The sequence below is a fragment of the Peromyscus eremicus genome, chromosome 2 (genome assembly GCF_949786415.1).
Source record: "Peromyscus eremicus chromosome 2, PerEre_H2_v1, whole genome shotgun sequence".
In the NCBI taxonomy this organism is placed as follows: Eukaryota; Metazoa; Chordata; class Mammalia; order Rodentia; family Cricetidae; genus Peromyscus; species Peromyscus eremicus.
Window position 1 is genome coordinate 151,803,954 of NC_081417.1, and position 14,192 is coordinate 151,818,145.

General features: G+C 53.0%; 1 protein-coding gene across 1 annotated transcript in view; it reads right to left on the bottom strand.

Moving 5' to 3' along the window:
• Nucleotides 1–14,192, bottom strand: part of Arhgef10l (Rho guanine nucleotide exchange factor 10 like) — a 108,236-nt gene that overhangs the window by 83,816 nt on the left and 10,228 nt on the right. Inside the window, exons 2-3 of the mRNA XM_059255308.1 lie at nt 11,887–12,072; nt 11,218–11,251 (exon numbers count right to left, since the gene is read on the bottom strand). Coding sequence (XP_059111291.1) covers nt 11,218–11,251; nt 11,887–12,072 — 220 coding nt within the window. The remainder of the gene's footprint in view (nt 1–11,217; nt 11,252–11,886; nt 12,073–14,192) is intronic.

Below are 14,192 nucleotides of genomic sequence, written 5' to 3' on the forward strand. Positions count from 1 at the left end.
GACCTGCTCTGTCTTACCTGCCCCATGCACCATAAGCACACAGTGATGCCCAACACCCACCCGAAAAACTTCACTCCTATCATCCGTCCAGCGGCAGCTGCTGTTGCCGACGTGGGTCTGCCAATGAACCTCTCTAGACATCAGACCCCAGAGGCTATACAGGGTGGGCCTCTACTCCAGAACACTGAAGGTTCCTGGCTAGCTGGGCCCAGCCACCTGGCAAATCCAGGGCCTTTTATGAAGTGAGGCATGAAGAATATTCTAGAAGAAAGAATGCCACCTTCAGGGAGCAGAACACGCTGGGATAGGATCTGCCTTAATAGATGTGGAAGAAAACCCAGGCTGCAGCCAAGGGCAGAGTGGAGACTCTCCTTCCAAGCTGTTCACACAGCACCAGTCCCCCCAAAAGCCCCCACTCCCTGTGACCCCACATCCAAGAGACACCAACAAAAGTCAGTTTAGCAGGCTGGAAGGAAACACGGGGTGCTCTCTTCAGGCCTGGGTGCTTGCTGGTTGGGAACACATGTTGAAAGGATCTTTTTTCTTTTTCTTTTATTAAGACAAGGTCTCACTGTATAGCCCAGGCTGGCCTGGAACTCACTGCGTAGCCCAGGCTGGCTTCAACCTCAAAATCCTTCTGCCTCGGGGCAGGCGAGACGGCTCAACAGGTAGAGGCATTGCCACCAAGACTGACGACCTGAGTTCCGTTCCTGAACTCACACGGAGGAAGGAGGGCCCCAGCTCCTACAAGCTGTCCGCGGATGGCCTTACACCAACCACAGCACGCATGTACAGACGCACCAAGAAATAAATGCAGTCTAATAGTCCTTCTGCCCCATCTCTTGAGTGTGGGGGTTACAGGTAGCTTTCTTGACCACCCTGCCCAGCAAAGCCAAATGGACCTTAAAGACCATCGAACCCTGATGCCCCGGATGTAACTCAGTTGGTAGACTGCTTACCTAGCATTCATGAAGCCCTAGGATCCATCCCAGTACCAAGTAAGACTGAGCACACAGGCTCAGGCCTGCAGTTCCAGGACCTGGGAGGCTGAAGCAAGAGGATCATGAGTTCAAGGCTAGCCTGAACCACATAAGGAGACTGTGTATCAGGCCCAAAGGTTCCAAGCCAGCTTCTGGGAGAGTAGAGTCACTCAGGAGCTCCAAAAAGACACTAGCTTCAAATCCCCTGTCCCGTGGGCCTGATCACTGGCTCTGGGAGGGACTTCTACCAGCTCCAATGAGCAGCAAAGTAGAGAGGTGAGAGGCCAGAGGTGAGGCATAGCACACACGAGTTACAACAGCCAGAAGACAGATCCTGTCTCTGCCATTTGGCCCAGAGCACAGGGAGAGTCACTAAGCGCGGAACCAAATGAATCATCACTTCTGCTTCCTTCCGTGAGGATCAAGGAAGAATATACAGTAAAGCACTCAGCATGCCTCCATGCCTCAGTTTCCACATCTGTGGAACAGACCACGATACCCACCTCTGAGGGTCCTGCCGAAAAGCAGGTACAGAGATAAGTAAGTGACAATACTTGCCTAGGCTCTGGCCTGTGGCACATCAACTCAGGCTTTCCCTCTGCCTCTCCAGAGAGTGTCCCCTCCAACCATGTGTTCTGCATGCTGTGGCCAGGGCCCCTTGCGTAGGGATGCTCTCCAGGGCACAGTTTGTTTTGTGCATCCTACACCTGGACACAAGTCCACACACTCAACGAATGGTGTGGCAGGGGTGCTTCATACTGACCTCCAAAACAGTCCTCAACAGGAGGTGAGAGCTAGGGACACCAGAGAACTGTCTCATATGGCCTGACTCCACAAACACAGGTGCCACCCCAATGCAGCTACTGGCCTACTTCAGGAGCTCCCTAACATCTGGAGGGCCTGGGGTCCGCAGTCAGAGCACAGACAGGCATTGCATCCTCGCCAACAGAGAAACAAGAACACAGGTTCCCACGGGAAAAAGGTTCACTGTGTGTAATTAGGTTAAAAAAAAATTAGTGAGCCGTGAAATGGCAGGCGCAATAAAACCACCGCTCTACAAAAACCATACTTCCCGCTGCAGAGAAGTGTGTGTGGCCAGCAGAGACGCGAGACAGCACACAGCACACATGAAAGGCCGGCCACAGCCTGTCATCTTCTGACTTAGATGTGTTTCAACAACAAGCATGTCTGACTTACTGAAAGGAGGGGATGGAGGGGGTAGCAGAGGAGGAGAATGATGTGGAGTGTTGAGGACTGATTCCTGGGAGATGGAGATGTCGTTTAGCAGGTAGAGCATTTCCCTGGCCGGACAAAGCCCTGGGCACCGCATAAATTGGGTGTGGTGGCTCACATCTGTAATCCCAACACGAGGGAGATGAAGGCAGGAGGATCAAAAATCCGAGGTCATCCTTGGCTATAGAGTAAGTTTGAGGATAGCCTGGGCTACTAGAACCTGTTGGAAGAAAGAGGGAGGGAGGGAAGGAAAAAAAGAAAGGAAAGAAGGGAGGGAGGGAGGGAGGGAGGGAGGAAGGAAGGAAGGAAGGAAGGAAGGAAGGAAGGAAGGAAGGAAGGAAGGAAGGAGGAGAAAATAAATCAATTCCCAGGATCCACTGTGAACTTAGCAAGGGTACTTGCTGCAAGCCTGAAGACCTGAGTTTAATTCCCAGGAGAGGACCAACACTCACCATGTTACCCTCTGATGAACTCCGCACATGCACTATGACACCAACACCACCCATACACATACAAAATAAATAAACAAAACAAAAATCTTAAGCAGAGAGGGGTCTTTCTTCCATTTGAAACAGGTCTACGTGCCCAGGCTATCCTGGAAGTCACTATGTAGTTCAGCGTGACCCTGACAGTGCAACCATGCCATCCCCGCCTCAGCCTCCAGAGCCCCGAGATTACAAGGAGGCAACACCGGTTCTGGAAGCTGCCTGGATGTGACCCTAGCTCTGCCCACCTCCCTCTGTGACAGCAGGCTGGTGTTATGCCCCTCCTGTACCTGTTGCCACATCTGTAAGATGTGGTTGTGACATGCCTGCCCACGAGCATTTGTGTGTCATGACTGATGAGATAAGCAAGGTGACATTCCTAGCACTAGGCCTGGTCTGTAGTGAGTCCAGATGCACATGGGGCGTGGTTATCTGTCAACGGAGCTGTCACACACATCGTTGGCTCACCCAGGATTTCAGCACCCCAGCCTGGGCACTCAGGAAAGAATGATGGAAGGGTAGGAAGAAGGAAGTGAAGGGCTGAAGAGCCCCGGCCAGTCACCAGAGCTGTGAGAACGACCCAGACACACACAGAACACCAGAGAAGCCCAGAGCGAGCACTACCAGCCAGCCTGCTTCCTCCAGTCAGGTGCTCCACCTCTCTGTGTCTGCAAAATGGGACCCACTGTCACTGCCAACTATTATCTTAGCGTTGTGGAGGTTGACACAGTCCAAACTGAGCCTCCTCAAGGTGTCAAGGGGACAGGCTAGACTCCTTCAGGCTCTAGAGCAGTGGTTCTCAACCTGTGGGTCGTGACCCCTGGGGGGTCAAATGGCCTTTTCACAAGGGTTGGAAAACACAGATATTTACCAGTGGCAAAATGACAGTGATGAAGTAACAATGAAATAATGTTATGGTTGGGGTCACCACAGCATGAGGAGCTGTATTAAAGGGTCGCAGTGTTAGGAAGGTTGAGAGGTACTGCTCAGGAGGACAGTCTGCTTCTAGAAGTGGCTCTCACTCCTTGGCTCAGGGCCCCTTCCTCCACCTCCAAAGCCAGCAGCTTGGCATCTTCCCTTCTCTGACTTCTGGCCTCCCTCTTACGAGGACCCTGTGATGACATCAGGCCACCCGAGGACCCAGGATCACCTCTCCATCTCCAGATCCCAGATGAGAGTCCCTTAGCCACTCATGGCACATGTTCATGGTCTCTGAGACTAGGATGAGGACGGCACTGGAGGAGCTGCTGCTACTCAGCCACCTTAGCTGTGTGAAGCAGACTGAGATGTGTGCAGAGGGCTGTGTGAGCATCAGGCCCATGTGAGCATGAGACGTAGTCCCACTCCTTTATGCTGGGCACTGGGGACAGCAAGCTAACATGGCTGAGTCTCATGGCTGTGGGAACCCAGGGACACCCTCAGACAAGGATCTCACAGATGCCTCCGGCTAAGGCAAAGAAGCCGAGTAGCTTTGGCCCTGGACCCTCAACGTGCCTGGGAGCTAGAAGGCGCTGATACAAAGACTGAGAGGCCTTGAAACCAGAGGAAAAGGAGAGAGAATGGGCCAGGCATGGTGGTGCAAGCCTTTAATCCCAGCTCTCTGGATGTAGAAGCAAGTGATTATAAGTTCAAGGCTGGCCTGGTCTACATGGAGAGTTCTAGGCCAGCCAGGGTTAACAGTGAGAAATTGTCTCAAAAAGAAAGAGAAAAAAAAAATCAGCTCTCTCAATTAGCAACTGGCAAAGGGCACAGAGAGAAGTCACACCCCAAAATCCTCCCACAAGAGACTCCACTGGGTGAAACTTGTATCTGTCAGGTCTCAGGCCTCACCCTTAGGTACAAAACCCAAAAAGGTGATTCAGGGGATTCAGGAACCATCAAGTACAAGAGGACCCCAGGACCCCAGGACCCCAGGACTGCCTACAGCTCCAGATGAGGTCAGAGGCCATAGGGAAAATCTTGAGCATGCCCTCTGCAGATGGGGGAATATGGCTGTCCTGACTGACCTGCCCACAAAGTTCCTATGCTCCCCACACCAGAAGCTCAGAAGCACAGGCCCCACCCTCTCGATCCTAGTCCAGGAGGTAGGATGGGTCTCCCATGCCCTCCTGTGAACACTACTGCCTGCCCCCTGACTTCTCTTAGGCTGCAGGCCCAGCTAAAGGACCCCAGGCAACTGGCATCCTAGCATGCCTGGTCCAAATGAGCCCAGAAAGGGCACGATATCACAGGGAGAGCCATGAGCCCAAACCCTGAACCACCAGCAAAGGCTGGGCTGGCTGGGGTGTTTGCGACAGAGGCGAAGCTGGCAGGAAAAGCAAACAGTGCTGGGGGGGGTGGAGTCCAGGCATACGCTCAGCAGGCAGAGGTGTGGGCCCGTGTCCTGGAGAAACAGTGGACGTCAGCGGTCCACAGCTCACACATCCTCCCGCTTCCATGTGCTCAGGACTGCTCCTCTATCCCGATTCCCTTAGTTAACGCTGACGGTGATCCAGAGGGAGTGAACAGCCTCCAAACAGGCTCTGGTGGACAGAACTGACTTCAAGGGGACACAGACCCAGTCCCGGCCCTGCCATCAACAACCTCGGTGAGATAACTTTCTTCAGTTGCCTAAGCCTCAGCTACGCATCTACAAAGTGGGTGTGATCGATCGGTGGTGCCTGAAGGTAACACAGTAATGTGGCAGCTTAGTAAGAACAGCCACAGCAGCTGCATTGGGGGTGCTGGGCGGCTGCAGCTGGTGACCCCTCAAACCACTCAAATCCGCTTTCCCTTCCCACTGGCCTCTGGCCTGGGCCCATCTGAGGCCTATTCGTTTCCATAGCAACACTGAGGTCTCCTTCCCGACCCACCTGGGCCTTCCATCCCTCACCTCTTCAACAAGGATTGCCTTCCACTCTCCCCTGTGTTGGGGACTGAAGTAAGTAAGGCCTGGGCAGCAAACCAAACTTAACCCCCCAAGAATGAGTCCCTGTGGCCTGGGAGCTGACCAGCAGGTGAGAGATACACCCTACCACCTTCACAAGAGCTGGGAGAGAGGGACCAGGGCTTCCCCTCTGTTCTCATTGTAAGGGAAGGGGCCTCACCTAGAATCACACACCAGGCTTTAGTGCCAGGTACCTCGGAGGCTCGCCAGGCAGGGTCTACAGAACATCACAGGAAGCTGGGAAATGACTCTCCCAGGAGCTCAGAGCTCACCTGTCAGCAGGTAACATTCCTAAAACACCAGACTGGGGCCAGGAAAGCCCTCCCTCCAGGACCCACAGTCTCAGCCCCCGGAGCAGGGGACTCAGTGATGAGCTGCAGGGCTGCCAGCCAAAGAGGTTTTAGTTCTATGTCCTTCTCAAAGAAGTGTGTGTGTGTGTGTGTGTGTGTGTGTGTGTGTGTGTGTGTGTATACTGCATGTGCATGTGCATGTGTCTGTGTCTGTGTGTGTGTGTGCATACCACACTCTTAGAGCCTTAGTAGGACAACAGAGTCTATTTTCCAGAGATGGAAAGACGCCTGGGCCTCCAGCTGTGAGCCTGGTGTGTGGTAAACCATTGTCTACCACACATTGTCACTGTCATTATAAGCTACATTAATAACATTCGTGCCTGCTAACAAATGTGTCCCTGAAGAAAGGGGATGCATTGCCAGTCAGCTGAGCACACTGAAGTTGCTCCAAGGGAGAGGTGACAGGTCACCTGTTCATCTACTACTGCGTCCGCCTGCCATATGGTATGATGGCCTGGATATAAAATACCCTCCCCAAAGCACATGTTAAAGGACTGGTCCCTAGCTGATGGGACTTGAGGGTGCACACTTCATCAGTGGGTCAATCCGTTGTCTTTGGTTTGGTTTTGGGACAAATTCTCTAGCCCAAGGTGTTCTCAAACTCCTGTGTAGCTAAAGATGAACGGCGGATCTCTTGCCTCCACATCTCCAATCCAGAGTATCAGGTGTGTGTGTCACTATGTCGCTTATTGATGTGCTGGGGATCAAACCCAGGGCTTCGTGGATGCTGGGCAAGCACTCTGCCACTTGAGCTAGATCCCAACCTTAGTTAATCTTGACGAGTTCATACTGAATGGGCTTTTTAAGAGATGAGACCTGGATGAAGCTCGCTCTCAAGCTTGCTCTTGGCTTTCATAATGGGAACAGGTTTCCCCATTCCGTGCCTTCCTGTCATCATGCCCCTGCCTCACCACAGGCCTAGAAGCAACAGGCCCAGCACCTTGACCATGGACTGAGAACATGAGCCAAAATGAATCTTCCCTCCTTCAAATTTCTGGTCCTGGGGACTTCCTCACAGCAAGGGCGATGGATGGACACATCTGAGCTGCCCATCAGCTCCTCATAACTATGCACCAGGCAGGTGACACCGACTCACTGTGCAGACAGGTCACTCAGACTGACATGGGGAGGGGCCGGTCTGGGTGACAGCCAGTGCGTGAGCACAGATGGTCTAACCATAGGGACACAGCCCCAGCAAAGGACGCATCTGGAGTCACCAGCCATCTAGGTAAGCAGTGTGTCCCCGCGCTCCTCACTCTGGGCTTTACATCTCCCCTTTGTGGATGGGGAAAGTGAGGATCAGGCACTGCCGTCCCTTGCTATTGAGGAGCAGAGCCACAATCTGAGACCGGCAAGGTGGCTAGGTGGGTAGTGCTGCTTTGATGCCAAGCCTAATGACCCGAGTTTGGTCCCCAGGACCCTCACGGTGGAGGAGAAAATTAACTCCCACTTGACCTGTGCACACATGCTGTGGCATATACATGTCTAAACATGCACATGCACACATACCACATACATACACAAATAAATACATTATATATATAAATATATACAAATAATATACAAATAAATACATATATACATATGTATATAGGTTCTTTGAGGCAGTTTTTCTATGTACCTCTGGCTCTTCTGGAATTCAGAGAGGTCTGCCTGCCTCTGCCTCCCTCCCAAGTGTTGTGATTAAAAACATGCACCAGCATGCCCAGCAAGTATAATTTTTTAAAATGTCACAATCTGAAGTAGGCAGAACCACTTCTTCCCCAGAAGACCCCACCCCAGGCCACACTCCTGCCTAGCCACACTCAGAGTCCCTGGCTCCTCTCTCCACCTGCAATTTCTGCCTTCTCGCCTCCCCAGCTATGGACTGAGTGGCCAGGGAAGGAAGGAGGCCCTGTTACGGTTTGAATCGGAGATGGACCTCCGTGTGACAGTTGAAACTGTTCACCTGATAGAACCAAAATCACGTAGGAGACACATGACTAGGCTTGTCTCTAAGGAAGTTTCTCAACTGGATTCACTGAAATGGGAAGACCCACTTTAACTGTGGGTAACACTATCCCAAGGCTGGGGGTTTAAATAAGAAAAGAGAAATCAGAGGGTGATGGGGGCGCACACCTTTAATCCCAGCACTCAGGAGGCAGAGGCAGGAGGATCACTATGAGTTTGAGGCCAGCCTGGTCTACAGAGTGAGTTCCAGGACAGCCAAAGCTACACAGAGAAACCTTGTCTCAAAAGACCAAAAGAAAGAAAGGAGGGAGGGATCGACGGAAGGAAGGAAGGAAGGAAGGAAGGAAGGAAGGAAGGAAGGAAGGAAGGAAGGAAGGAAGGAAGGAGGAAGGAGGAAGGAGGGAGGGAGGGAGGGAGGAAGGGAGGGAGGGAGGGAAGGGAGGGAGGGAGGGAGGGAGGGAGGGAGGAAGGAAGGAAGGAAGGAGTAATCTGAGCAGCCGCATTTACTGTCCTCTGCTTCCTGGTTGCAGCTGTGACCCGCTGGCTGAGGCACGGGGAATGCAGAGCCTGCCCTCACTGGGAGCCTCCCCACTGCCCCAGCCAGGGCTGAAGCCACATTCCAGGCACACTTCGGAGAGGTGGGCTCCCCTCCCCAGCCTTGTTTACACCTAATGCCACTGCTGGGTACGGATCATCATTCCACTGAGCTGATGGGGAAACGATCTCAGAGAGGTTCCCAGACAACCCGAAAGCACACGGCTAGTGGACAGCTGAGCTTTAGAACTGGGTCCAGTGCCACCAAGAGAAGATGTTCAAGGCACAAGAGCAACTGTCCCCTAGGCTAGCTTGGAACAGGCAGTAGAGAGGCAGGACAGGGTGATGACTGAGAGTGAGGCGTCCGGCCCTTCATGTCTAAGCGATGAACCACTCTGAGCCATCCTGACCAGACCAGCCAAGAACTAGAAATACTAGCGCACACAGCCAGCTCCTGGGGTCACTGGGTCACTCAGCCTCAGCATGATGTCCAGCGCTGACCTGACATATGATCAGGCTGGGATCATTTAGTCTGAGCTGAGGAGTTGTGTCCCCAGGACACAGCGGGTGCACTGGGCAGGGGGCAGAGAGAAGGCACACCAGAAAGTGTTAGAAGAATGCCACTACCACAGTTCCAGCCCTGAGCTCCAGCTCTGGGAAGGAGATGGAGTAAACAGCCAGACCCTGAGAAGGGATATTCTTTCTTGTAGCCCAAATCAACCCAGGAGAGCCCGTCCATCCGCTCAGGGGCTTCTCAATCCAGACATTTGCCCCACCCTGCCCAGTCCTATATGAATCAACACTCATGCTTAGCAAGACTTCCTTTACAGCCCTTCCCGTCATGCCCCAGACCCCTGGATATCCATCCCTATTCTATTTCATCCTGTGTCCAAGACTCCTGACTGAAGTTCTCTGCAGTTTACTACCCTGGCATACCATGGGGATTCCAGAGCAGACTCCCAGGCAATACAGAGGAACCATGCTGATCCTGTCCAAGCTAATCATAGAGGAGAGGTGTCCACATACCGAGCTTGCTCACCCACTCCAAGCCAGGCAGAAACCCTAGGGGTCCACCCACGCAATATGAGCAATGAATGTGACCTCCCTCCACTGAGGCCCTCCCTCCACTGCAAGGGCATCTATCCTGGAGACCTGGGGCCATCCGCCTAAGAATTAGCCTTCATCTCACCCAGGGAGACAAAGGGTTCCTCTGCCCTCCTCACATCAGGAGAGCCAGGATTTCAACTCAGGGCTCCAGATGCCTTTCGCCATCAATTATCCCTCCAAGTGTGAACACACACACACACACACACACACACACACACACACACACGCACACATGCATGTACGCACACACGCACGTACGCACACACGCACAAGCTTTCTGTTACCCTGAGCATAGAGGGTCTGTGATATCAAAATGGCTCAGGAGGTTAAGGGACTTGCAGGCAAGCCTGAGGATCTGAGTTCAAACCCCACAACTCATATGGTAGAAGAAGAAAACCCATTTCTGTAAGTGTCCTCTGACCTCCATTTGTGTGCCATGACATGCAAACACATGCACACAAATACACACACACACTACATAAATTAATATAATAAAAAAAATTAAGTAGCCACCCTGCTTAGGTACCACTGGCTCTAAGTTGAGCTAGGCACAGCAGAAAAAAGAAAAATCAGTGGTCCAGTTTACAAAGGAGGAAACCAGAGTCCAGAGGAATTTTGGCTTCCATGTGGCCCCTAAGTCAGTGCTTGGGTGGGCTAAAACAAGGCCCCAGCATTCTAGCCCTTAGCCACTAGGCTGTCCTGCTTCCTGGGAGCTCCCAGGCACAAGGCACAGAGAGTCTCCAACAATAACAACAAAGGGGGGATGTAACCAGGTGTGGTAACTCACAACTGTAATGCTAGCACTTAGGAGGCTGAGGCAGGAAGATTGCCATTAGTACAAATGGACCCTGTCTCAACCAAAAAAGGAAAAAAAGGAATTATTTTTAAATAGGGGTTAAGGATGTAACTCTGTTGGCAGAGTGCTTGCCTGGCATGCACACAGCCCTGGGCTCACTCCCCAGTACCGGGCACGGTGGCACATGCCTATAATCTCGGTAGAGACAAGAGAATCAGAAGTTCATGGTCATCTTCACTGCACGGTGAGTTCAAAGTCACCCTGGCCTATGTGAAAACTTATCTGCCCTCTCTCACAAAATAAAGCAAAATAAAAACTGGCCAGCCAGATGGCTCAGCCGGTGAGGGTCTTTGTTGCCAAGCCTGATGACCTAAATTCAATTAATTCCCCAGAACCTACACAGCAGAAGGAAAGAATTGACTCCCATTAGTTATCTGACCTTCACACATGAACCATGGCACATGCACACACACACACACACACACACACAAAGGACGATGGATTGGTATTAGCAGAGGTAGCCACACAGCAGCTTAGTTCCCATGGATAGCTCTGGGGGAGCGAGTCTCCTCTCGCTTCCGTTTTACGCAGGAACACAAAGATGCTGGGAGAGTCCACAAGTCCACTGAGGCCACTTGGGTGCTGAGAGGCCTTGGTGTGGGACTGGGGCCAGGCCTGCTTCCTGCTATGCAACAGGCTCCCAGTCAAAAGAAAGAAAGAGGGGCCGCCATAGCCTCAGCACTGACCTCGTCCGGGCGAAGGGTCTAACCACTGTCCCACCCTGCCCCACGTTCCACTGCTCTGCTCCACTCTCTTCCCAATGGGCAAAGCAAGGATGAGTTGTAAGCTCACTTACTCTGTCTGGGGCGGTACAGCGGCTGGGTCCAGGTCTGTGGGAAGAGCAAAGGAGACAGACAGCCTGTCAGACAGAGGCTGGCCCCAAGAGCTGAGCCTATCCCCGCCCCCCTCTACCCCGCCCCGCCCTCCTTGCAAGGAACCAGGGTGCCTGGAGGATCCCCTGCCTTTCCCTAGGCCCCCACTCTATTGAGTAAGCTCCCTACCTGTCCTGCCTGCCCCACACCGCCCCCACAGCCCAGCCTCAGTCAGAACCAGCACCCCGCCTGCCAGGCTTCCACCAACCCCAGCTCAGGAAGTTCCTGCTGATCCAGTCCCCAGTGTCCCCCAGATGACAGACCTGAGCGCCCAGCAGCTGGCATTTACCGACAACATGACTGGGCCCTCCCACCCCCGGGGTGCTGGCTCCCCAAGCAGACGGATGGGTTCTTTGGAGCTGTGGCTGGAAGGCTACAAGAGCTCAGGGCTTGTGTCCCCAGCAGAAACGATTCCATTTAGGCCCTGCCAGAGTGCAAGCCAGATGTTGCAGGAATGCTAGGAATCTCCTTTCCCAAGAGAAGCGGGACACAGCCTCTTCCCAGTGGCTCTCTTCCTGCTTACTGGAGACCCTGGGAGCCTAACATTCCCCACCAGCTCACTTCCTTGGTTGAGACTCCCAGAGACGCCTCACCTGGGCCGGGGACAGGGTCAAAGCAGATCAGTGAGGGCTCTGTATCCCTCTCGGGGGCAAGGCCGGGAGCAACCACGTCTGCGCCGGTGCCCTCTTCATCATCACTGTCATCAAACTCAAAGGCTTCCCCGGAGTCCTCCTCCACCTCCGGGGAGGGGCCTGGGGCTCTGGGAGCCAGTGGATCTTCTGGAAGAGAGGAGGGATTAGTGGGCTATTGGGCCTCAAAGGACTGGGTCTGGAGGCTGGTTAGCAGTTCCGGAGACTAGTAATGCTGCTCAAGCCAGACGGTCCTACTGCGGTCCCAAAGCATCTTGGGTACTGGGTCAGGTCTCTGAGCAGAGGGCAGCGGAGGCGTTACGTGACAGTCTCTCCTCTTAGTCTGTTGAGACAAGACCTCACTCTGTAGCCCAGGCTGGCCTGGAACTCAGAGAGATCCGCCTGCCTCTGTCTTCCAAGTGCTGGAATTAAAGGCGTGTGCCACCATGCCTGGCTGAATTCCCAGTCCTTTCGAAGGTACATGTGAAGACACCTGTTTCTGTGTGCTTACATTCTGGTGCCTAGGGGCAAGTGAGAGCAAGCAGGCTCTTCATCCCACATGAACGGGCGGTGTGAAACAGCCTCTTGGGAACGCTGTGACTGGAAGGCAGATAGAGGACACCCAGGTGCTGGGGCAGGGCTGGCTGGAGCAAAGTGTGAGACCTGAGTTCCCAGTACTGAGGTCTCCAGCAGGGCCTGACTTCCTGCTTCTCCCCTCCCGGTGTGTTCTCAGTCCCCCCGCCCCCCTTTCTTCACAGCCCAGCTCAGAGGTCTCCCTAAGCTCACTGTGGGTGCCTCCTTCTGCCCCTGCCTCCTGCTTTCCTCACCCCGGTCTTGCATGGCCAGCACCGGCTTATTCTGAATAGCGTGCAATCCCCACCAGATACGGATCCCAAACACCTCAGCTGACTGTGTCCTTTACTGTCAGGGCCTGACTTGTCCAGGCTGGGGCTCTGCAGCTTTTGTCTAAATACTGAAGGACCGGGATTTCTGTCCAACAGAGCACCGTGAGTACTCCTGATTCTGAGGGTCCTCGTGGCAGTACTACATAGCTGAGAGCCGAATCTCACTCAACATCTCTGCACCTTAGTTCCCTCCTCTGTACAAGGGAAAAGAAAAGTACCCCCTAAGGCTGCCTGCAGGGCCTCAAAAATTTCTCAGCTCAGCGTAACTGGCACAGTGAATGTCAATGCCACCACAGCATCCTTCCCACACACTGTGGGGGCTCAGCAGCATCCCACTGAAGGACAGTGGCTCCTTATAGTTATGACACCCCAAAGTATCTCCAAACATGACTGTGTGTTCCCCAGGGAGCAAGCCTCTCCTAGTCAGGAATTTCTGGGGCAGGTGTTGCCCCCAACTTGAACAACAGACTGTGGAGCCTGCCTGAGACCCCTGAGGACATGAGTGGTGGAGGAGGACAGAGCAGAGAGCAGGGCGGAGGAGACAGCAGATGCATGGATGGGCGGCCACCCTCAACTCCAATAGTCTCTCCTCCCTAGAAGCCTCAATTCCTCCCCATGGTGGCCCCAGGCATGACACTCAGGCATACATGTAGATGGAGACCAGCTCTCCTGTCAGATGTGGTGGCTCATACCTGTCATCCCAGCACTTGGGAGGCTGAGGCAGGAGGACTACAGATTTCAAGTCAGCCTGGGCTACAGAATAAGATCCTGTCTCAAAAAAAAAAAAAAAAAAAAAGGGAAGGAAGGAAGGAAAAGAAGGAAGAGAAAAGAAAAGAGAAGAAAAAAGAAAAGAAAAGAAAAGAAAAGAAAAGAAAAGAAAAGAAAAGAAAAGAAAAGAAAAGCTGGAGCTAGAGAGACATGGTCCGGCAGATAAGAATGCTTACAGAGGACCTGAATTCTATTCCCAGCACTCAACCACCTGGATCCAGCTCCAGGAGACCCAATGGCTCCTCTGGCTTCCAAAGACACAGACATAGGCACGCACACTCACATACACAGAAAAATAGTCTTTTTCGAAAAAAACAGTAGGGCCAGAAAGATGACTTGGGAAAGGGTAGCGGCACTTGGGGCCCAATGATGGCAGCCTGATGACTTCCTTTCTATCCCAGAACCCGCATAGAAGCCCAACTCCGAAAAGCTGTCCTCTTGACCTCCGCAGGCATATTGTCTCACACACACACACACACACACACACACACACACTAATAATATTTTTTTAAAGTCAGATATTGGGGCTGGAGTGTTGGGGACCGATTCCGGACAGCGGTGTCCTTACTTTATCAAACCTTACAAAGGCAGGAAGTT